At 43.5% G+C, this 25,381-nt stretch overlaps 1 protein-coding gene across 3 annotated transcripts in view; it reads right to left on the bottom strand.

Moving 5' to 3' along the window:
• LOC120896814 overlaps positions 1–25,381 on the bottom strand; it is a 99,747-nt gene that overhangs the window by 27,952 nt on the left and 46,414 nt on the right. For all 3 annotated transcript variants that reach the window (XM_040301269.1, XM_040301268.1, XM_040301267.1), the window contains 2 exons: positions 21,000–21,064; positions 14,114–14,203 (listed from right to left, as the gene is read on the bottom strand). In XM_040301269.1, coding sequence (XP_040157203.1) covers positions 14,114–14,203; positions 21,000–21,064 — 155 coding nt within the window. The remainder of the gene's footprint in view (positions 1–14,113; positions 14,204–20,999; positions 21,065–25,381) is intronic.

Here is a 25,381-nt window from a genome sequence, read left to right as displayed (position 1 = left end):
GTTTGAATACTTGCTAGGTTAGGATTAAAAAAATATATTTTAATGTAAAATAGAATCACTTTACTCAAAAATAATGCTTGAATAAAATTACTAAGGCCACGTGAACACGTTAATCATGTAAGAATCATGTGTTGTATAGTAACATAAATAGGCCCTAAAACGTAAAACCAATATCGAAGCTTTAAATAAATATTGGAAATCAATAAAGCTACAGATATGCACGGTAACATCATCATCAGCATGTGATCCTTCGCGGAATATGAACATCACTGCTTTACTGCTTTGCAAAAGAACAAAACAGGAACGCCGCCATTCGGCTGGCGGGCTTAGCTGGATCGTACCATATTTAACGTTGTAGCAATAAAATAATAGATTTATGACTTTATTAAAAAGCGCTTCTTCTGGCGCTGGTGGCAGAGCGATCTGAGCGAGACCTGGGTACTGGATGCACCCAGTGATTTGCCATACAAAAAAATATTCACCCATTCTCTTCTGTAGCTTTTAGGAGCTTTTAGTCGATCCTCGACAATACACCGACGGTGGCCATACTACTAATAAATTAATAAACGTTTCCCCGCAAGGCGACGATAAAGTTTGTGTCCGTTGTACCCGGGGTCGATGGTGTCTCTGACTTTCTTCCATTCGCGTAAGATCCACTCGCATCGGTTGCGTACGTGCACTACCAGTGCTATCAAGTACCAACGATATCCCGGGACGGGTTGCTCGATTTTGCGGTAAAAATTATTAATTGCCCATTATTTTAGTGCCTTCGCGATGGTTACCCTGGGCGAGTTATGGTTTATAAACTTTTCCGCTTGGCCTCCGCACAGAATGCGGCCAATAAAACGGTTCGAACGCTTCCCCCTTGGGGGCAAGAATTTTCCCATAAATTTACCCGCAAGGCGCAGGGCGATGTTTGATGCCTTCATTAGAGGATTTGCGGGAGTTACAACCGTCGGAAAATGAGCCGTACGAAATGTCATTCCCAGTGAGCTTCCAGTACGGCTCGTCCGCCCCGTCAGTGGCCGGAATGATCATGATGATGGGGTTCTGCTTTATTTCAGCCAGCAAATCTGAAGTCCCAGCAGCAGCCGACTCGACCCACCGGGGCCAACGGGTCAGCCCGTGCGGTCAATTTCAACCAATGCAATGAGCGCTCCTGGGGGAGGATAATTCTGTCAAAGGGATGAGTGGAGTAAAAAAAGAGAAAGAGAACAAAATCCGAAACGTCATGTCCGCCGAGAGTTTCCTTACCGATGAGTTTTAACTCTCCCACCCTCTTGCCTCGCAGTGGAATCCTTTTCTGCTTCAAAACCAGCTCAAAGATCACACAAAACAAACATCTTCGCCGGTAATTATAGAGAAAACATGTTTATTTCGCGTTGCAGCGTAATGGCAATACAGTGAACGCAAGCAAACATAAAAACACATATCTGGAAGGATTGCCGGGGAGCTCCAATCCGCGCGGCAGTGCCGAGTGTTGTTCCATACCATAGCTCGATCTGTTCCATACCGAGAAATCCATCCGTCCACCCGGAAGATTCGGTGAGCTGTGAGGTGCAGAAGAGTTGCTAACCGAAGACGGAGGTTGTAAAGAAAATAAACCAACAAACCAAATCAAGCACGATGGATGTGAAATCCGCTAAACAGTGGACGATGCTCTGGTTTGGCAGGCAAGTCATTGCAGGGATTTTATTGCAATCGACCAGATTGTTGTATCCACCGTGAGAAAAATCAACAATCGTATATATTGGCTATAATGGTTGATAGAGGTCAGAATTCGACGTGAAAATATGTTCGCAATGATGATTGGCTGAAGTTTGATTGTTTCCATGTTTCAAAGTAGTTGCACTGAATTGAGTAGATTCACTTGCTGGAGAAAGTTGTGCTTAAAATGATCATTTCTCAAAAAAATTCGCAAAGCTAGAACATTTTCAAAATAACGAGGAAGGATATTGTTTGAACCCATTAATCCATTGCTAAGTTGCATTTTGTTTGTACAATATTATATTATAGACAAATAAAACATTAACTACTACTACTACTACTACTTCTACTACTCAAACAAATTCGTGCAAGACAAGTAAGTCCAATGGCAGAGGTTAAAAAAATAATGAATTTTTGTGTTTCAGTAGTAAAAATCGAAAAGAGTTTTCATCTTAAATCCTTAAATAAAAGTTTTGTAATTTTTACGCTTTTCACATACCTACAAATAAATAGAAATAATTTTTTGTACACATTTTTCACTGTACATAAATGTTTTATTTATTTCTTTATTTCTTCTGTATAACAACCTCGTTTACAAATTGTTTCATTTACAGTGAAAGGACATCTCGCAGATCTAGCTGCTCAGTATGCCACAAAGTCATCGAGACAAAAAGGGTTGTACCGTTCCCGGATGGATGGATGGCTGGACGGCTGCATCAGACTGCAGCCGTTTTCCCTCCCTACGATGAGTGCCCGGGACCACCCCAAAAGGGGCCGAAACGGGTCTGATCTAATGTGATGGATTTTCTGTAATTTGCTCGGACGTACCGGACGACCGTGCCTCCTGGGACGTGTGTGCAGGACCGCGCTTCAAACTCTCCACGCTGCGCAACCCCAGGGTTCAACAAGTGATCTTGCTGATCGTTATGATCAGATCAAGTCCGACTGTGAGCCATCCATTCATCCCAGTGCGGGAGATGTGTATTCGCCCGTGGTGGATAATGCACCGGCGCGAGTTTATTACATTTTAGCGAATGTGCAACGCGCACGGACTTGATCTGTCCGGCTGTCCGGCTAGGGGAGGAGTCGACCGAACCAGCCTGTCTGAGGCCTCACTAATATGCTCGGACCGGGATCGGGTATGGTCCCCGCCGTTGGACTCACGTGAGACTCGCCTGATTGCCGCGAGGAGTGGTAGGGCTCCATCAGTCAGTTGCTTGTTTGCACTTTGCTTATCGGATGGACAGGAAGGTCGTACCCGTGGTTCATCAGCAAAAGAAACGAACTCGTTCGAACGGTTGCGCGGAACGATCTTCCTTCTATTTTTGCTCTTTTGCCAAGACATTGGCTGTTGACTAGCAATGTGTAGCTGTGGAATGCAGGCAGAGCGCAGCTCGAGCAATCTAGTCCAGTTCTAATCGCGGAAAAAAGTATATTCACACGCAATAAATTTATGGCTTGCGAAATGTGACACATGGGTGACACTATACAATTGCCGTTTCAACTCGGTTAGTATGATAACACGCGCAAATTGGCATTGGCGTTTGCCGTCGTTTCTTTTTGCACAAAGTACTCGAGCTATTTTCCGTAATGGTCAATAAACCTGGATGACGGTGGCTAAGAGCTGCGCTTAAACGAAATGACCGAGCAATAACTGGGTCATGGTTTTGGCACTGTTAGGTGTGGGTGCGATAAAACTCGATCCGTTTCGTTTTATGCGCTAAATTTGGGTGCGATTTAAGTGGCGAACGTCATAAAACTGGCACCACCTTCGCGCAGCCAGTGAAAGGGAAACACATAAGCCTGTGGATTGCCATTACATGCTTAATCTGCTCTCACTCTCTTCTTATCAGATACGATACCTGCTTCACCATCAAACCTGGCGGGTGGAACCCCCGTTACGATCGTTTCAGCACACGTGAGAGATGGGTAATGGACACCATTGCCGATTCCGGCGCGGAATGGTCCTCAACCTATTAGGTAGGCTTGCCCCGTGGCCGCCTTTCCATCGTCCTGCTGTTTTTTTTTTTAATGTGCATTTTTGTATTGCAGCCCTGGTTAAGTGCAAGATTAATTATTTGATCTCATGGCGATGGAATGGCGCGAGAAAATGAATCCACGATAAATAGAAAAGGAGCATTAAATGAGGAGATCGGATTAGTAGAAAACACTGGGCTGTGTATGTTTAGCATTCATCAACGATAAGCGGTAGTTGTGGATAATAATAGCTTGTGCAAAAGCGATTTAAAAAGAAATGTGATTTAATCCACCCGGTAAAGGTGAGACCATTATGGCAAACCGGTGGTAAATTACACTGTTTAGTTTTGCGAGAAGTGTTGATGAGTGAGTGGAAGCATTGGTTCACTACAGTGTATGTGTGTGCGTAATTAAAGTGGGCTATACGCTGAATGTATGAATTATGCCATATTTCACGCTTCTATTTGACGGGAATTAATACAGTCTCATTTTTCAGTACCCGTAGTGGTGCTCCAACGTCTTTGTGTACCGTCGCAAAATGGCATCGTAATAGTTCACTTAAGCGTTTGTTTTATACACATTACCGTTGATTGAAACAAGCTATTTTATTATTATCGGGAGAAATTTCATTCAACAAACAACCTCAACAGGGGAAAACGCGTCGTCCAGCTTAGTTTACAGCCACCGCTGCTCGGAGCGATTTTCTGACACTGTTTTCTTCACATCGAGTGAGGACTGATGCAAGTACTGCTCTTGTCCATGTTCAAGCCTCACATCACAAACAAACACAACTACCAGAACCGAGCCGGGCTGTCGAACTGCCGGCCGGATACACAAAAACATCGACCCAACACGATCGTAAAAATCGATCGAACATGACACCGCGCATGGAAACATGTCCCGCACGTTCGTTGCGTTGCCTTTTTCTGCTAACGGAACAAGCGAGAGATTCGGCACAACCGGAACGGTATTCCGATTTATTACGACGTCGTTCATAAATTTCCCTGCGGCTTACATTTGTCGTCGCGCTCAACCTGCCCCGGTACCCGGGGGAACCATCGCGGTTTGAGTTTTATTTCAATCCTTAAAAAAAAAAACAAACTAAAAGCAACACACGCATACACAAAAATTCAAGGATTCTAATTCTAGAGCTGATTGTATGCACTTCAGGCCAGTTCAGGGATGGAACGAAAAAGGAAGGAAGTTGGTGTTTTGACAGATTCATGACGATTGCGTTCCAAATGAACATGTCGATACAGCACAGCATTCAATGACGGTACAGTATACAGGCTAGCAGGGAAATGATGAATAAAAAAAAAAGAAATATCGAACACAGCTGGCTCAATCGACCATTGGAGGTAAAAGATTGATCGATCAAACAGACAATGCGTACGCTGAACTTGAAACTGCAATTGCGATCGCGATGTGCGAGTGAAACTTACGGATTTGGTACGTGGGAGTTGAATGAATGCATGGTGGTGAATGGAAATGAGTTTCGCGCACGTTTGTGGTACCAATGATAAGTAATGGATGATGTTTGGACGGTGGTTTGACAGGGCAGAAATGCATCGGCCTGTCACATTAACCATCGGCTAAAGGTGTTCGGTGCGATTGAATTGTCCACTGTTAAATGATGTTCATCCACTAAAGGTGGTCGTTATCGCGATCGTTGCGCTTTGTGATCGATTATAGTGCTTAGCGTACTAAATACATTATCCGTATGTCAAACCAGTGCGTGTGGCAAGAGCAAACAGCAATGTGCTGTTGTTGTAGTACGAGTTTTTGCTTAGCATGACACATTGAAATGACTTAAAGGGAAATGTATCATTTATTAGTATAACTTCTTGTCCATTTACAAAGCTTTACTCACCAACATGTTCAATTTGTTGCTGTTGAATTATTTTTTGACCGATTTTTAACTGATCTAAATTGACCTTTTGACAGAAGAAGAACGGCCCAACAACATAAATCTCGCGTGAAAAACAATGTATTACTGTGTGAAACATGTAGCAAACATTCAAATTGTACAACGATCGTGCGAGCCACACCAACCAACCGCTACACGCTGCAGTTCTCGCACGTGGCACTCTGAAGAAAAATTATCCTCACCCGGTTAACAAACACACTCATTCTCAACCCCTCCTCAACATAGAAAAAAGTTTGTGGAGCAAGAGGGTTGAAGAAAAACTGAAATCACCACACAAACGGCGTGACAAATGACGCATCGCGGGGCACGGGTATATCTGGCAAGACGTTTGAAACGGATGCTAGATTGTGTTTGTGGGTAAGAGAGATGGTGCACTTACGCAGCGTGTCTTTTGCACTGCATGTGTCCAACGGTGGTCGGTGTGTGCGACCACGCGTTTGCAAACTTCGAACGTCACCTGGCGCGTTTATTCACGCGCCACCGTACCGAAGCCGATCAATCCAAAACCGCGTGAATGGCGAGCAAAGAAGGTGAACCGCTGGCGCAGGGCAGGTTTTATTATTCTGTTTATTATATGCGAACCCGATTAGCGGTGATTATGATTGTGCGCAATCATTTATTGGCTTCCTACGCCAATCGTGAACGCTTCCCGTGTACAAGCTGCAACCCACTACTGGTGCTGCTTAGGAAGCCACCGAACGATTAATACCTAGTTGTACGTTGGTACCTTGATCCGGTATAGCGATCTTATGGTACAAACCTGCACACTAAACAGTAATTTGAATATAATTGAGACTAATGTAATTCAGCTCTTCGTTTTTGCATGCGAGGCTTTTGAGATTCTGTAATTCTGTTCAAATATTGCTAATTATTAGATTTTTAACTCATTTTTTGTTTTAGATGTTGATGTTTAGGTTGGTAATTTTGTAACTTGTAAGAAAATTTTCTAACTGCTTTTGCAAAAGTGCTTTACGGCTGGTTGAAGTCTTTTCATTATTTCTGCTGCTTAAACCCTACACAGCTACAAATCATCAACAATAACAATGCAACACAAGTTCGTAACGTGTTTTAAATCCCCTAGCTTTAGCTCATTTCTCAATTGCTGTATCGTATCGTTCGGCTTTTTTTATGTTCTCAAATTTGCAACGGCTGTGTGACCACATTAGCACAAAATAGCATATGAAAAAATGTACTGCGCTTCGAACGCTACGACTTCCAGTAAGCCGATGGCTCTAAGTAGATTTACTGCCGGAACACCAATTAATTATCTCGACTGCCTAGGCTTCTAGTGCGAGAGCGGCTGGCTCACACTGTGCACCGCGACTAACCAGCCAGTCTTAACTGTCGCTTCTACTGCTGCGAGGAATAGATCCGTATGCGCCACTAAGACCCTGACTTCGACCGAAACTGTGTGCAGATTTGTTTTCCTTTTCCACCCTCAAACTGTTTCGGCTAAGCCTGGCTGCGTATGCCATTAGCCAAAATGATTGCAATAAATTCAGTTTTCTAACCCCAGGCAGGCGCTGGGTGACATAATTCAGGAGTACAAAAATCAAGGCAGCGGGTGCGGGTTTGAGTGGAACGATTAAAAAAAAAGATCGGAACTATTGGAGTTATTTATTTGGCTAGACTGTTGCACTGCGGTAATCGGCTTCGCTTTGAGTGAGCTGAAGCGACGATTAGAAAGGTTAGAAGTAGTGCTTTGTGTAAGTGGGAATTAATGCAATGAATGATTAGTGGTGCTTGTGGGACATGTTTTGTTTGGATGTTGGTTATTATTATTCTTTTGCAATATTAAATTAAGTATGTAAGACTTCTTTTTCAATAAGTCGTTCAATAAAAACAAACGAATTACCACAATGCAAACTTAAGCTTTCTACGACTATGGCAAAACACACGATGCAAGAAGTTTCTCATGTATTGTTGTTCAAACGTTGAGCCCTAAGACTTTTGAATATTCACACCCCATTCAATAAGCTTCCTCAGTGTATTCCTGATTTGAAAAACCACTCCCTTACGCCAACCAGAACAACCACCGCACAACCGTTTTGCTGGAATTCTATTGACCCACTCGGTGTCCCGCCGGACGAAATGTCACCAGCGCTGCCAAACGGCCAACCTTTCGTACCGTCGTGCCCTAAATGTTCACGGGTGTCCCACACCGGGACTGCTTGCCTTGCTTGGGGACACTTTCGGTTTCGGAGCACGGCCCACGAGCACCAAGGACCCCCAGAGCGAGACGAGTGCAACACGAGGAACCAGCCAGCCATCTAGCTCCGGCCGATCGACCGTCCGTTTGTAACCTTAACCTCAATCGGCGCGATTCGATACAGAGACGGATTTCGCTAGGGATTGGTTCGAGAAGGTTTGTGTTTGTTGCATGTGTTTGCCGTTTACCATCGGTGACCTAAACCTCACCTCACCGTGCATTCCTTATGTTTGCCCGCGCACTGAAACGGTTCGTTAGATCAGGCAGTTGGTGAATTATTTATATTTATTCAAAACTGCCGGCCAAATCCACCGCTGTACATCATCTCGCGCGTATCGCGCTCGGGGAATACGCGAGAAGGTTTCAGGCAAAATCCTGCAATGTACTCGGCCACCTACTCCTCCACCGTTGCGCATCCCGCTAGCGTAGGGGACAGCCGGTATACTGGAAAAGCGGACCAGGCAGGAAGGAAGGGTATGCACGTGGTGAAGGCTGACGCAGATGTTATCAGCGTGAATCAGGCAGGCGCAAACAATCCACAAGTGCGCCGTCGAGAGCTATGCACCCTCTGTGTGTGTGTGTGTGTGGGAATAGGGGTGCGCACTATTCAGAACGGGCGAGAGGTAGCAAATCTTTCGTTGCATTCGCGTGCAAAAGATGCAACGCGGGGCTCACAGCACCTCGGCAGAATGGGTCATTCCAAGTGCGACCGCGATCGTCGTCACGGTTGTGAGCCGATGCCGATTGCCGATGTCTAATGAGCCTTCACGGCTGCGGCAGGAAAGTTCGATCGATCGCTCAGACGGTAAGCTGATAAGCATAAGCGCAACGCTGTGACTGAGGTAGATTACTCGGTTCGGCGTCGTACCGTACCGCACGCCTCCGCCATGCCAGGACAGCGTTAGAACATAAATTAACGTATCTATTAATTGGTCGTTAGCGGTGTTCCGCAGCTCTGCAGGCGATTTTCAGAGTCGCGTTGGAAGGCCCACAAAGCAGTGCATGGCATTCCTGAGCGGACCTGCTCAAAAACACAACGGCTCATAACTTTACGGTGATGGTGTATTGATAGGACATCGACAGAGCTGAAAATTGATTGTCAACTACAGTGTCGCGCGCTTGTATATTTAACCTGTAACACACTTTCAGTTGAAGCTATCCTCCTTTTCCCGTTTGAAAATGAACAGGAAAACATAACTAGCAAATCAGCACGTTGTACCATGCCTTTGATATACTGTAAACAGTTTTAGAAATTGTTTAGCAACAAAATTTCCATTCTACTTGTTGCTGAAAATGTCACGAGGTAAGGCTCTAGATATTAATGTTTAATGTTTTACTTATTTCAATAAATTGATTATTATCTACCCTAAAGAGTCAAAGTCAACTCTTCAAAATCTTCTGTTAGTTAGTTTTTATTGGCAATCTGAAATACTTTCATTATTCCAAAAAACTCTTCTTTTAGGTTAATTGATTCTTACATCTATCCTCTCATTTACGAGTAGGTATACTATTCCTAAAGAATGCTTCAATGCCTCATGGTCTCCTCACTATCGAAGCACCCGTCCGATTGTCAACACCTTCTCGAGGGCGAAAATTCAGGTTCAGCGGGCCCCAACAACGAAACAACTGCAAACTCTACACATACCCAGCGACACACGCGTGACAGTTGGTGACGCTAATATCTTACCACAAGTATCGCCGGTGCACGTATTTTGCATTTACTCTCGCGCAAGCATCGAATCACCATTCTTCCCAGGCTAAACAGCGGTACGAGATCCTTTGCCTGGCGCGCATTATGATACATTGCGGACACTATTCGTGCAACCGGGGTGGAACGGAAGGGGTCCGGTACACCGGGTACCACAGTACTTAGCATACAATATGCTGTAAAACCGCATTCTGCCAGGTTCGCTTTGCGCCTCACCTCTATACCAATTGAGGCAATTGTCTCGCCGTCCGTACCGTCACGCGTTATCATACGTACGCAGCAAACAGGGTACGCCACCCGCCCGTGCACAACGAGTGCACACAATCACAGCAGCTTAACAGTTTAGCAGTGCGTTAGCTTGTGTGAAGAAAAGAACAATCATTTTTTGGACGCTGCCGGACCCAGGACGTAAGTTCAGGACGTTCAGACATTATCACACTTAATGCAAAACCGCGCATGCGCTTGTGTTTTCGCTCACCATGGGGCTGGAACTGCTAGCTACGTACGTACAAGACCAGAGCCCTTCCTATGTGTGTGACCTTTCACATAGCTTCCATGCGGACTCGAGGAACACACAAGAGAAGGGAGCCATGGGGCGGTGGAGGCCGTTACTTAATGCGACCCAAATCCGGAGCCGTTTTGCGCAGCGGTTTGGCTGAGAAATCTAGCTCCCGGAACACATGTACGTGAGAAGGGGGTACACTTGGAGCCGTAACGCTCTGGGATCTGTGTGCCCTGGTCCAAGAAAGGAGTTTTGGAGTGTGTCATGCGTTGTCATTTATCGTCCCTTTAGCCTCGGTGGGTTTGTACAGCTAAGATCAGGGTTTATGGAAATTTGCCTCTTTTCCTAGAAACGGCCAGATGCCATGCATTACAACAGATGTCACGGAAGGATCACAATGGATCAAGCAAGCGACGAACCGTACATCTCATCATAACTCTGTCCCGCAGCTGAAAGGCATTTGACAAACTGTTTGCTGTCAGTGGATGAGTGAGTTAGTAGCCATTTAGATTTATTTAAGAGTGGTCGTTTTAGGAATTTTAAGATACATTGAAGTATAATTTATCCAAAAGAGTTGAATTATTGTTTTTTATTTACATTTTATATTGAATGTTTATTAAAATTCAAAACAACTATTATAAAGAGTTACAAATGCCTTTTTAAAATAGAGGTTAAAAAAGGCTTGGCTTCCAACAAAAAAAAGCTTCCAATCTATTGAATCTTTCGTAAAGACGATCGAAGCGATGAGAAACATCAGACATTTGTTGCTAAAAAGATATCGCCAACCATAGCCCTCCATTTGCATAGCAGACATTTGCAGCAACGATACGCTAAATATGTGCCAACAGGCATAGCATGTTTGTGGTGAACGGGCGAAAAGGACACCGGAGACGGTAACGTTCCGCGAACCGATGCCTCCAATCAGCATAGAGATGTCACCGTTCTGCATGACAGCTGCTGAGAATTTGAATAATGTGCCGTGATCGCTTGTACCGGTCGGTGGAGGGCAGGACGGCAACGGGTGGCCATGGGTGGATCAGTGATGTACCGATACATGCGGCATGTTAAGAGATTGTTGTTGCCATGTTAAGGAGTGTTTCGTGGGATCGTGGATGCTGTCGCCATTAAAGTGTGGTTGTTGTATTGTTTATTGAACAAACGATTGGTTTATAGCAGATCTAAAATCGCTATCTTTGTTAAATTAAATATTTTCTAGGGAAGAAAATGAAGCCCGTTGAGGAAATCATACATCCGCTATGTAGTATAAAACACTTTACCGACTGTCTTGATGATACTTAGCAATCACTGTAATTTTACACCATTGTCGAAGAGTCTGACGGTGAAACAACAAAACCAAACGAACGATAATCCGCAGTGTTTGAATTGCACAGGGCTCGAGGTTGCTCCTTACGGCTAGACAAATTACGCTTCCGTGCTCAATTTGGCGTGAAAATAAATTGAATTGCTAATTCAAACCAACCAACCAATCGTTGTTGCGGTTTTTGGTCAAGTTTTTTCATTCCACGAGTTGCAGGGAATGCATTCCGTACATGCCATTCTTTGATAATGAGCAAAAGGAAAAAAGAAAGAAAAGTGTGTTGCGGTTTTCACACTCCTCAATCAACACCCACCCAGCTGCTATATTTGCGCTGTTTGCCCTTCATCGCGATTGTTTTCCTTCGCCCGATTGCGGTGCATCCGATCGATTTAATGCATTTCATTTCACTGCTACACAGCGGAGCGAGATGATCAGCTTCTTAATCAGCTTATCAGCCTGTTAATCATCGTCACCCTCGCAGACAGGCTGGGGTCGAAGCCGTGCGCGAGCGTCCTGGTGTGACCGAAATAACACACCCGCTCTCATGGTATGCAAAATTGGCCTGCGCACCATGGGGAACCACATTTCGCGGTCAGTGTCAGTGTCAGTGGGGGTAGAAACGAAAAAAAAGAGTAAATGCAGCCCTCAAACGGAGCAAACGAAGAGGGAGAAGAAAAAAAAACAACGAGCTAGCTGGTGAACGATATTAAAAGCCAATCCATTATCGTTAGCATCGGGTTCGAGCATTTAGCCATTAAGCCCGATGGCAGGGTTATGAGTGAAGTGTGCCCTTCACGGCGAGCGTGCTATGTTTTTCTTACCCAGTGCTTCCTTTGCCAAAAAGTGTGCATTTTACAACGCAAAGTCAGTTGATTTGTTTTCCCGTTTCACACCTCGTTATCGTACGCCCAGAGTCGTTCGTCCACCCATCAGCGGACCTCGAGATATATTCATGCCTTCCTTCGTTCATCATTCGGGCGAGGTTCATAAAAGTTTCGCTTCCTGCCAGTCTGCCCGCTAGATTCAATTCTGATTCGAACACATACTTCACTGCGCGGAGCGTTTGCCGGATTGAACGCTTTATACTTGCAGCCTCGTTTTGAAATGAAGGGGAATGAAATGCAAGCAGCTGCACTTGGGAAGCATTTGCCCCTACTGTTGCTGCTGCTGCTTCGGCTGCTAACATCCCTGCACTGACACTTCACAATAATCTCGCCAGACATAATCATATTTTTGCCTGTTTTTTTTCCTACTTTCGTACATCAGAATTGAGAGGAGTTTTTATGACTTCTACCATCACCATCACAGTTTCCGGCGTGGTTGCTTATAGGAACAAGCTTCCTGTAACAAACAGACACTCGCAGAAAACTCTCCCAAGAGCTTTGCATCGCACTCTTCCACACTTTTATCGAGTGTTCGTTCTTGAATTCCATTGCAATGGGTGCACACAGAGAAAAGAATAAACATCAAAACAATCATATTTCACAGGCACACGAGACTTGCGCGAGCCGCAGCAACCGTCCATGGCAATGGTACAGAGAGGCCAGCAAACGCAACCACCATCGATGATCGTCAGTTGGTCATCCGCGTAGCGTCGTCAGCGTCAAGAGTCAAGAGGTGACTCCGAAATTGTTTCCCAGGAAGCGACCATGGGAGGGCTTCTTCACCGACCCAGCGGTGGTGCGAGCAGGCGTGCGGCAGACGCGGGGATTGTAATATGATCGGATGCGCTTTTTAACAAATTGCCGTGGTGCGAAATTTAAGATGATATCTTTCTCGCCTTCGCGGCTCAACTTCTCTCGTCCATTGCTTGCAGGGAGGGAGCAGGGGGCAGTTGCGTTATTGTTCCTCGTGGTTCATGCTGCCCTTTTATACTGTGGTCTGTGTCCATTATCAGGCGGCTTAGCAGGCAAACCGCCACATTCCCTACCTGGAAGCAGCTGGTCGAGTAGTGAGTATGTGTCCTTACCAGCGGTGGTTGGGTCAGTGAAGGGAATCGCTCCCTGGTTGGTTCTTGTGATAGGAGGCACTTCAGTCGTAGCTACTTCTCCCGTCCCGTAGCTACGTACGATTGAAGCATAAAGGTGTAAGGCTAGCACGCAATTAACGCGATATTTACAATGCAGAAAATGGGATCCCGTCAGATTACGTTGCCGTGCATGAGCTTCAGTAAACAACGGCAGAAGACGTATTTGAAACAGATCAGTCTAGGCCAGTGGTTTTCAACCTTTTTTGCAACTTTGCGTTTAATTGATTGCAAATTTCGCCACAAAAAGTTCAAAATACCCTCTTTGGGGTGATTTCCCTATCGATTGAAAACAGGCTGACTGTGTACTTGGAACCAAGAGTGCAATATTTGATATGTTTTAACCAATCATAGGTATTTGTTTTTATGCTTAGTATATAAACAAGTTTGAAGCTTGAAGTGTAATTGAAGTCTTTTGTTTTAAATCACTGAAAAATATCACTGTGGTATGAGGGTTATGATAAAAAAGACACAATAATTTATAAAACATCCACAATGTGAATTGAAATAAGTAAAACTCGCTACCCATTTGTAATACCATGATCGCTCAAGCACCTTACCAAACGCCCAGTAGTGACCAATAGAGTATGACCTACCCGATTAATTCGGGCCTTTCGCAATGAAAGGCTACTCTAGTCAAAGTTTCGTCGCATTTCTTCAATACTCAAGATCTCTCATACATCCATTAATCGTTGAATGATTAACTGATGAATACACGAAGCGTTCCCCGGGGACTTACCATCGAGTGGCCCAAATATTCGGCGGCATTATCAGAAATATACAGCAGCTTTCCGTTCTGCGTGAGCATCATAAGGAATCCAGATAGTGCCTGAAATGGAAAGGAGGGAGAAATGAAAGGAAAATTAAAGAAACCAGAACAAACAAACGATCAGCAAGAATATGGCCAGCAGCATTTCAGAAAAAAACGACACCTTAATAAGTCGTCCCGCTGTTGTGTAAGCTACGACTACATACTACAAATGTGGGAGCGACGATGCGAGGGGAAATCAATATTTTAAATCCCGCCGCCAATCCGGTCAGGGAAGCTGCGCGCGGCTTGACATCTCGTCACTTAGCTCGGTTCAGCCACTTACGTAAACCTGACAAATCATCAAATTTCCCAATCAAATCAATCTCCGCGAGTGACATTCCTGCGCTCCCTAAAGCCTCCCATTTTCGAGAGCCCTGTGAGAGCGTTCGAGAGTGTTCGAGCCACTGTTCACACGGGACCACAAACAACACTCCACCTGGTTCCCATACGATTGCCAATCGGGTTCGAATCACGGGCGCATCGTAATCCGCATCATGTCGGAGCCTACACGGTGGCGCATACTTTGTGATTCGCTTTATCGGAACGAAATTTAGGTCCCTGAGCTCTTTGCTTTCTTGAACCGGCGTCACATATAACAAAAGTCGTTTTAAGTTGACCGCGTTTGGAGTTCCCGTGTTGAAGTGTCTCACTGCTAGCTATAGTGATTGGTTTGACGTAGTGTATACGCCTACAGTATGATAGGAACCGGAAATCCATCGAAAATATGTGCGAAATTAAACGTTTATGAAATCAGCAATGATCATTTCCCTTGCGTTAGTGCGATTTGTCAGGAATAAAACAAGATTATTACAATTATCTTAGTAATAACTATAATTACTAATAGTAATAGTAATAACTATAATAGTATCAACTATTATTACTATAACTATATAAGATTAATAATAATATTTAATTCATGATTTTAAATAAAATGACGATAATAGCATAATAAAGGAATACTGCTTGCTATATTTCCTGTTGTATACAAATTCACAGATGAAGCATTTTCTCCATAGACCTTGACCAAACGGCTTCACAAACTTTGTTACCGGCTTAATACAGAGTACAATATTTCATCACCACTAAATTGAGACAAAACTCGCTAATGTACATAGCCAACGCTCACGTAGATGAGAATCGCAAACTTACACTACTGTACCAATCTCACTGATCCCATTTACCCGTTTCTTCTGTCCCGCTAGTCCCGGACAACCCATCACGAAACAATCGATCAAACGATCTTTTTCCCATCAGGCACATAAAATAGCTACTCGAGTAGCACCGTCAGTAGTTTTCGTTCGCTATTCTGCGATCAGTACCGGAGACGAAAAAGCGATCAAAGGAACGGTACAGCGTAACCATTACCCTTCGCTATGCGCCCATGGTGAAGGTGCATAATGGAAGCAGTAATTGTTGAGTGCAACAGTTATAGAAATAAATAAATCTATTGACTGAGGGTTGAGCAATCTTTAAAGCTCTTGCTCTGTACCGTACCAAGCAAACTATCCAAGAAGTGCGATGCAGATCGACAGTGCTTGCAGGGTGGCAGAGTGCAACAGGACGGGGACTAACAATCGGTGATCATTGTCGATGAAATAAAAGTAAACAATAATCGATTATCGATCGGTGTGCGAGATGATTGCATGTGATTTGGGGTGCATGCAAGTTGCCATTGCTTATTGCTGCAATTTATATCCTGCCTTTCTTCGTATGATGGAGCGAATGGTTTATACACTGAGACGGTGGTATATGTTTGACGAACGTACTTTACGGTGAAGAAGGTATGCTGAAGTATTCCAACTGATAATTCGTTTGTTTAGCGATATATGCTTGCTGCTAGCATAGCTGAATTGTTTCCCACAACGGTGAAGATGTATCGAGGATAATAAAACAATTCATAACTGCACTGCATCATTCATATACCATAAGTGTGTCGTTTCCTTGCATTGTTGGAGCTCTTTGCGCTCGAAATCCCATACATCTGAGATGAGATCAGTGATTCTGGGATATCGTTCTTTGCTGCTTAGTGATCAATATCCTTGATCATCTTATCCACAGTTCAAATGAAACCTATCCAGTCGAGTGATTTGTCATCACTATGATGACAGCGTAGAACCTAAGAATAACATTGTATGGTTGTTATTTATCCTAATGTGAATCCCACCAAAGCATTTTTTGTTTTGATGCATGGAATCCCGCATGTAGAAAAAAAAAAACAGTTATTTCTCTCCAGATCCGGGTATTGATCGGTGCTGCGTTATGGAAATTCCGGTCCTATCTCGATCATAATTCGAACGGGGAATCGGTGCTACTACAATACAAAAGATACTTCTAACAGAGTCAACGAGACATAAAATCAGAATATACACTACGCTACACTAACAAAATAAAACCGATGAAGCTAAAAAACAGTATCAATAGCCTTTCTTCAAAGCAGATCTGTATTACTTAGGGGATTTTATTTCTCGTATTCTCGTGCACAATTCCGACGCATGTCAACACTTAACAAACCGTGTAAATGGATTTTCCAATCGCTCCCTGTCATCCTGAAACCCCTACAAACGTACATCCAGTTTTGTTTGTGAAAAAAATAAATGGAAACATGCATATCCCATCATGTCTGTATGATAGAAGAAGACAAAGCATGACACAACAGCCCAAAGATCCATTGCGGACGTAAACAACTGTGTGGAGCTTCAGTTTCTTTGGTAGCTACGAAGAATTGAGCTGCATCGCCACACCGAAGACCGTGGAAACTGGGTCAGCTGTAGATTTTAGCAGAACGCTCTGTGGCTTGAGGGATTTGCTGAAATAGGATGGTGGTTATAGGTGCGATGAATACAAAAGTATTACATTAAGAGATTCGTATATTTGGAGGACGAATTTTAGTTTTAAGAGCTGTATTAACTAAATGGTTTCTTGTCTTTCTTTTGGAAATGAACGAAAGAGTGTATTGAGTTAATTTATGAAACTATTCATATTAAGACGTAATTTTTTTTAATTTATATATCTCAATCCTCCACTTGCACCAATCCATAAGTATACAACACATACTTAAGCCCATCGCAAACCCAATATGCACATGAGCGCGTCTGTAACAATCCGCAGCCTTAAATGGGCATCGTGGATATCTTCAAAGCTCTGCACCATTTGGAGTTCGCAAGAGCCTCGTTAACTTTGAGCCAGCATATACACAGACACATATACTCTCTAGCAACCCGTTGACCCTCGGACATCGTGTGGGGCTCTATTGTCCCTGCAAGCATCAAGCCCGTACAACGTTTCTGTTTACTTTAGTGCTTGTCGAAGTTTTCCATTTCATTCCATTTCACGTCCCATTTCAATCACTCGTTTTCCAGGCTTTTCCCTCGGGCGAAAATGATTAATTCATTGTTAATGCAATAAATATAAGCAAACGATCTTCGGGACCCTCGCCCCAAAAAAGGGAAGCCCTCGCCCGGTTTGCGACCGTGTACGTGACCAGTGACCACCCAATCGCAATCGAGAGTAAGCTTCGTTTTGGGTTGGCGCAGACGGAACCATCCCCGTGCCGGAGTGAGTGAGATAAGTGCGACGGCACTAGAGCGAAATGGATGATTATGATTAATCGTTCCATTAGACGCATTAGGAAATGTGACTGAAGCAGACGTTCAGCCGTCGGACAGAACTGGTCGTCCTCCAGCGAGGATCCCGTCACCCCCGTTTTGGAACGACACTCGCAGAGCTTACCCGCGTTTTCGTTTGGGCGTGAGGTAATAGGTTCGATTGATTTGGTTTTGGCCGTTTTTTCGGCCTGGAGACAGTGCTCGTTTTGGTATCTCCCCTGTTAAATTGCCTACTTCTTATGGTTCAGCCTGTCTAAGCGTACCACTTGGGAGGAATTGATCGAAAACAGGAAATTGGCCTGGCAAATGAATGAATCGGGAATGATTCGATTGCCGCTAATCGCCCTTCGTACAATGGCTAAGGAGGTGCAAATAGTATACAATTTCGCCCTTTTTTGATGCTCTGTCGAGGTCGACTACAATGACGATTCCAACGTACTACGCTGTTTGATGGCATGTAATTGCCATGAGACGGACGCTTTGCGGCCAGTTTGACAACAATCAGCCATCCCCGGCCGACAGGTTGCGTGATCTAATCGATTAGCTCTGGTTTGTGAGTCACCCCGTGTGGAAAAGGAAATGAGATCAGGTCAGACAAATTTACGGTTCAAATCTTGTAAACATGGACTACGAGTGGATAAAACCGTTTTTGAATAAAAATTAAACCGTTTTCCCTTTGGTTGGTCTCGAGTGCTGGGTAGAACTTTAAATTAAGTGACATTATGTATTTCTCTAAACTCACTTCTTCAATTTGAGACATTGTATGATACTGGGCAGCTAATTGGAGTTTAATTTTCTCTTTCAAGGGGATGATGTTACGCCATCCAGATCTGAAATTGTTCCCTAGTCCATATAATTGGGCTCTTATTGTGTTTCATGTGAATAAACTGCAACAATGTTTCAATTCTGAAGAATGGACAGTTACACTTGGCTCAATAATTGAAACAAAAACCGGCCAGTTCAATAGGGAAAACACAATATAAACCCAAAACATACGCTTCCTGAGCTGACGCTCTGTTTCGCTGGATCCTACAGAAAGGAAACATTTTGGAAAAAAAGAATTTCAGTATTACGAAAAATAATCTTTAAGAAGCCGATTAACTTCCATTCGCGATAAAACAAAAGCTTTCAGACTTACTTTGCGTACGTTTACCACCCCCTTCCGTTTATTCACCATCGTGCTGAGGAACCGTATTACTCATGAAATGAGTCTTTCGATTTGAAGAATTAGCTGGCGATATCGATAGCAACAGAGCGACTGAAAATGGAAAATGAAACTGATCGGCCAATTGACGTAGGACCTACGAGTCCAGAAGGACAGCGAAGAGAAATAGGTGCCACGAAAACGTATCCGATGAAGCTTGCCAGCAAAGTTTGAAACGAAGTTAAGCTTTAAAGTGGTAACGTGATGATTTGGTTGTAATTCTTTCCCTTCACTTCGCAAAACGAGCTGTTGATGGGTTGTTTTCAACGACGGTCGCAGTTTCATCCCATCTTGTGTTTCAAACGTTCAGGGGAAATGCTCTCGTTTTGTGTTCCTGTTACATTCACGGTTGGGCATATGCTGTGCCTCAGACGACTGCATCGCTACGGTTTGGTACCGTTTTGTGAAAGTGATGTCACACCGAACGCTTGCAAGTTGTGTTGGGCTTTGTTTTGGGGGAGCCAAGCGTCAAGCAGGAGGATTTTCGTTAGCAAGGATCGGAAACGAGGAAATGCGCCTGTAAATGAGCGCGTCATAAATCACCTTCTAGTGAGGGAGTGTACGCGACCGCGACGTAGATCGATCGGACTTGTTGGTTCAGTGTTTCAAATCGCCCGGTGCTTTAATTGGGTGTTTGAACATAACTAGAGGAAAAGGTTTGGCTGTGGTTGCCGTATCATTTCACCACACAGGTTAAATTGTCTTCGATCGAAAAATCCATCATGCAAGAGCTGATTTTTATGGTACTACTTTTCTGAATGAATTATGAATGAGTGTCAGATCTGTTTCAAACGATCTATTTCTCGCTTAGAAGGATGGATTTACTATTAAAGAGTATTATTTTTGGATTATATTAAATAATATCTTTATGTTAAAGGCACCTAACGATCCAAATAAAACATTCCATCGTATCAACCAATGCTAACAAATCAATGAAGTGCACAGCGGGAGAATTGGACCGTCAGTTCCCACTGATGACTACTTTCGTTCGCTCTAACGAGCTTCGCAACACTCATCCACCTCCTACAAAGTTGGCCCAGTTTCACAGCATTAAACGGACGATGAGTTCCAACTTACAAAAAACTAAGCCTCTCCTCTGTTTTCATGCGTCTCATCAAAACTCACTAGCTCAATCAGCGGCATGTCACGTTCGGGAATCGTTACAATCCCATCGCTAAGCGAACTCCATGCATGGGAACCTACCCATATCACCTCCCCTATTGGGAGGGAGGAAAACACATTCACACACACAAACACAGACACACACACACTGCTATTTCCTTTCCCATTCCTCTTCCATTACTTTGCACCCAAATCGATCAATTATAATTACAACTCATCGGCTTTAGGCTCGCAGCATGTATTTAATTTTTCGTCTATGAAAATCATTTTTGCAATCGACATCCGACGTAGGGGGCACAGAAGAGTGCTACATCGGTACTACAAGAGCCATTCCTTTGCTGAAAGTTTCATTCACAACAGAGCCTCCTTTTTCCGCTTCGTGTTGAATGAATTCCAGACTCGCTTCATGTATCCTGGTCGCTGGGCATTATCCCATTAACTTAGATTGGACACCTACGCCTTTTTCCGGTTCCAAAATGAAAGTGTTTTTTCTTTGGGTTTCTCATGGGAGTAGTTAAGTATATGGATTGGGTAAGTCATACTACCTGAGAAGTACTAATGCTCAGTGTGTGTATGCATGAAAAGGGAAAACGGAGATATTTCTCAGCGGTCCGTTGCTAAATTAATCGAGTAGGGCATGCAATTAGCAAACTGACTGCTGAACGATGATTCAATAGCTGCAAAATTAATGCATGCGTTTGGGATACTGCAAACAACACAACTAAACTAAACACAGGATCCCGTACAACCGTGGGTTCATTTATATGCTAGTTGATATGCTAGATTCATTCATTCATACACTAATAATAGAGGTTGTATTATGCGGGTGCATATGTTTCAGCAAGTCGTGGGAATGTATCGTTGAGTGTACAGAAATAAATACCTTAGAAAATCCTATATTTGGTGTTGGCGCCGAATGTAAACCGATTTCGATGCTTCGTTTGAACACTGTAATGGAAGAAAATAAAATAACATTGAGTAATTGATATTGTAGATTGAATTTGAATGCTTTTCTAATGATTATTGTAAAAAAATTGTTTTTAGTTATATAAATTATTTTACTATTCTAGTTTAACATAAGTGTGACGATCTCGATTTAACAAAAGCTCATGATCATTTAAAGGTTACAACCTTAAGGTTGCTTTAGACCTTGCGTGAAAGTGAACGTGAAATTTTGCTTGCTGAATACTGACTGCGTGAATGCTTTTCAGCAACATTATTTTTTTCTTGACCCTAAATCTTTACTCACTTGGTTTTGACAAACGGGGGAAACCCCATTTAAAGCCTGCGTTAAAGCCCCAGTGAAATTGGACATGAAACTTTGGGTTATTTGGCTATATTTCATTGAATATTTATCAGAATATTGAATATACACCAAAAGAAAGGATTTTCAATTACACAACTATTGAGACTTTAGACATGCTAAAATAATTATTTAAATTCATTTCCTTTTCATTCCCCGATGACCATTATATTTTCACCGTGAACAAAGCGGGGAAATGCATTTAATTTATTCAATATTTTTACAGCCTAGATCGTTGGGGAATTTAATATCCTTTCTTTTGGCCATATTCCGATAAAAAATATTAAAATAGAGCAGAAAACTCCAAAACTTCACGTAAATTTTCACTGGGGTGTTAACGCGAGCCTTAAAAGGGTTTTCCTCCGTATGTCAAAACCAAGTGAATAAAGTTTTAGGGTCAAGAAAAAAAATAAAAAACTTTTTTCTGAAAAGCATTCGCTTATCTCAGATTTATTGTATATTCCGATTAAAAAACAATTCATGGGGACTTTTGTCATTACTGCTATAAAAAAAATCGATTATACGGTGGATTTTTTATTAACACAGGAAAACAAATTGTTTTAAAACATTTCAGTGCAATAATTTCATAACAAACATTCTCCTACATCACGATTCTCTGTTTAACTGTGAATATTCAACTAAAGTGCAACGCATCCCGGATACAGCATGCTATCCAACGAAATGTTATCCAAATATACGATCAATAATCATCAGGTTGATACGACCGAAAGGAAGAGAACACAGCACAGCTCACTTTGCAAGACAGTCGATGTGGTGGGTGTATGAATCCGTTTCACGCTTGCTGCAGACTGCTGGAACGAAACGATCTTCTTCGCAGTGGGTGGCAAATTCTACCCTGTGGCTATGAAACTCGCATCAATCGAGCTATGCCGATCGTTGTGGAAGTCTAGCGATGACAGACAAAATCGGTTAAATCTATCACTCATATCACCCGTAATGTACGAAAGGGGTTTATACAGAAAGACTTTATTTTAAAACAAATAGTTTCAAAAGTTTGTAGCTTTTTATACATCATTTATGTTTCATCTCTAGTTTCGTTCGATACAATAAATTGGTAAAGCAATACGCAATAAGCTACCAACTGAGATACCCTTTCAATTCTCATAATTTGGCAGGTGCAGATGTCGATCTCTCGAAGTTGCCAACAGTTGCACTGAGAGGCCAAGCCTCATAAACTTATTGGCCGTTGCACGGGCTGCAGAAAAGTCAGCCCGATCATCAGGAAGTATCTAAAACGGCCCACGCAATACTGGAGACATGTAGCCTGGCGGAAAATCAACATCAACGATGAACAAGTTAACCCGTTCGATTGGAGCAATCGACGATCAGGGTTGATTTGGGCGCTCTTGTGCGCTTTCCTGCATCGCACTTTGCTGCACACCGTGGTGCAAACGTTCGATACAGCGCGTGGTAATTGTTAGCTGTCAGTTTCGTTGATTGGCCTTTTAACGGAGGCAACACTTTTACAGAGCGGGCCCTTTTAAACATGGGTAGGGCTGGCAAAAAAAGCAAACCGACAGCTTACACACGCTCCTGGGGCTCAGCAGCATCGGGGCAGGATTGCGTCTTTCATTGATTTTCTTTAATTGATGATGAGTACGATCAGGTTGTTCGTTTGCTGTGCGCTCAAAACGGTTGAGCTTGTAAGTAGCCGACAGATGACGTTTGTGGCCCTGTTATATTTGACAGTTCTATTGGCTACTTCGGAATCGTCGTAGTTGTCAGATCAGCTGGGTGTGCCATAACGGACGGTGGTAGTTGTGCATTATTGTCGATCCGTCATAATAGCCTTAGTGTGGGTGATACATTCTGACACAAAACGATCGTTCTCGTCAACCGCTCAGCGGTTACAAGATAGAAAAAAGAAAATTATTTTTACAAAGGATTGAGCAAAAGGAACAGCGAAATTAATTGACCCTACCGACACTTCAGAGCGAGAAAGGTGTGAGCAGCAATATCCTGTCGATTAAAGCTACTGTTAGCACGTTGGTGTGAATAAAGGATAGTTGGTGGTCTTTGGACTCGGATGTTTATTTTGATCTTCAGGAAATCCCTTAAAAGATAACTTATAATGAAGGAAGAAATATGAAACGGATGAATGAACATTTTACGAACCATTCATCTGTAAGATTATCAGGGTGGTCTAGAGCCTATAGGGATAATTATGATGCTATGCAAGATTCATAATTGTAATGTGGCCGTATGCGTTTAGGAATTTATGTTTCATAATTTAATGTGCTAAGACTCATTTCAAGATGTATTAATAATTGTTGGTAAATTATGTTTATTACTTTATAAAATAATATTTGCAGGTGCCGTGACGTGTACAGAACCTTCTAAAATATCGCAATCCTTATGACCAACCGTTATCGGACACGATAAATGACGTAAGCAAAATTTCATCAAACGTAGGCGGCCCTACATGACTGACAGCAGCACGCATAGAGATCGCCTGTCAAATGATCTGCGAAAGGGTTAAGCAGAAGGTCGAGGGCAGTGTTTGGTGATAAATGAAATGGATCATCCCAGCTGGGAATTTTCTTATGCTCGAGCTGCCATGTGGATTAATTTTGTCCCCCTGCTCTCCACGTATATGGCGTCCGACCTGCAGGACCTCTGTCGATGAGCCGGACAAGCTTACTAATGCTTACGCCCGCTAATTACTTCGCCCGTGAGTCGAACGACTTTGCGCGAACGCTCGGGGCCGAAACGTAAGGGCGATAACAAATGAGATCGGGCGGTTTCTTCTTCTTCGTATTCTTTTCTGCGGCACACTATTACCATCCCTTTCAACAACACTGCACCCACCCAACGATCATGATCCTCTCGGCACATCATCTCTTTAATAAATATAGTTAAGCGTTTGACTAATTGATTTCTGTCCCGCTTTTTCCGCTCAGTTTGCTGCTATGATGCTTGATGCTGCCATCATGCTGCTCAACAGATAATTTGAAAAAGCCGAACGAATAAGAGAGCGAGTAAGAGAAAGAAAGAGAGAGACTGTTCTTCGTGTGGAAAGCGAAATCTGCTCGGCACTGATGACTCAAACAATTAATGATCGGTTTGGCTCACGTGAAGAAGGAAAACATACTGACGCCTTTCCCCAACTACCTTGCGCACACTTCACCTCGTCCGTTCCCAGCTCAGGTCAAAGGGTGGCTTCGGGCGGAACCGAAAATGTTTACTCACACAAAAGATTTCCAGATTTTTCATTTCCCCTTCTGTTGCTGCGTTGCTGCCCTCGGTAATAAGTGTTTTTGTGTGCTGCGAACGTGGTGGCCGACCCTGGTTGTGGCGCTTCGGCATGCTCTATTTTGCCGCCAGCAATCGATTCAAAGGCGTTACCCGGTCAGAAAGGGCGGCAATGCTAAATGGTGATGAGTGAAAATTTTGTGTCTACCAACCGGGCGGGAATGGGAAGAAATTTTTGACTCAACCGTGCCACATTTGATACACAGTATGTCTGGCTGTGTGCTGCAAATGCTGCTTCCCCGCTAGTTGCATCATGTATCCGCGTTCATGGCGTTTTCGTAAAACTCCCCGTTTGCTGTTCGGCTAACGTTCCACGAGTCGGCGCTAGATAAAACTGCTGACAATCAATCCTCAATCGTCCCGTGCTAATGGTAATGTTTACACCTCTACAGCAGGGCCCGGTTTCGATAAACCACGACAAGCAGATATCACAAACACTCCGTTTTACGTACTCGACACAATAGTACTGGCACGGGGGAACGGAAAAGGAAAGGCGTCTCCCGAAAACCATTAAGCGCTTACACCATTATTATCCTCGCGTAGACGATTCGAATACGGCGGGGGAAGGCCAATCTCTCACCCGATACGATACGAGGCTAGGCTGGCTAGGCGAAATCAATTTCTTTCCCCCCGGCTCCCGGACTTCTCGGGATCGTTGGCGCGGTTCGTCGTCTCAATGGCATTGAAAT

This window comes from Anopheles arabiensis, chromosome 2 (assembly GCF_016920715.1).
Source record: "Anopheles arabiensis isolate DONGOLA chromosome 2, AaraD3, whole genome shotgun sequence".
Taxonomy (NCBI): domain Eukaryota; kingdom Metazoa; phylum Arthropoda; class Insecta; order Diptera; family Culicidae; genus Anopheles; species Anopheles arabiensis.
This window is presented reverse-complemented; position numbering and strand designations above follow the sequence as displayed.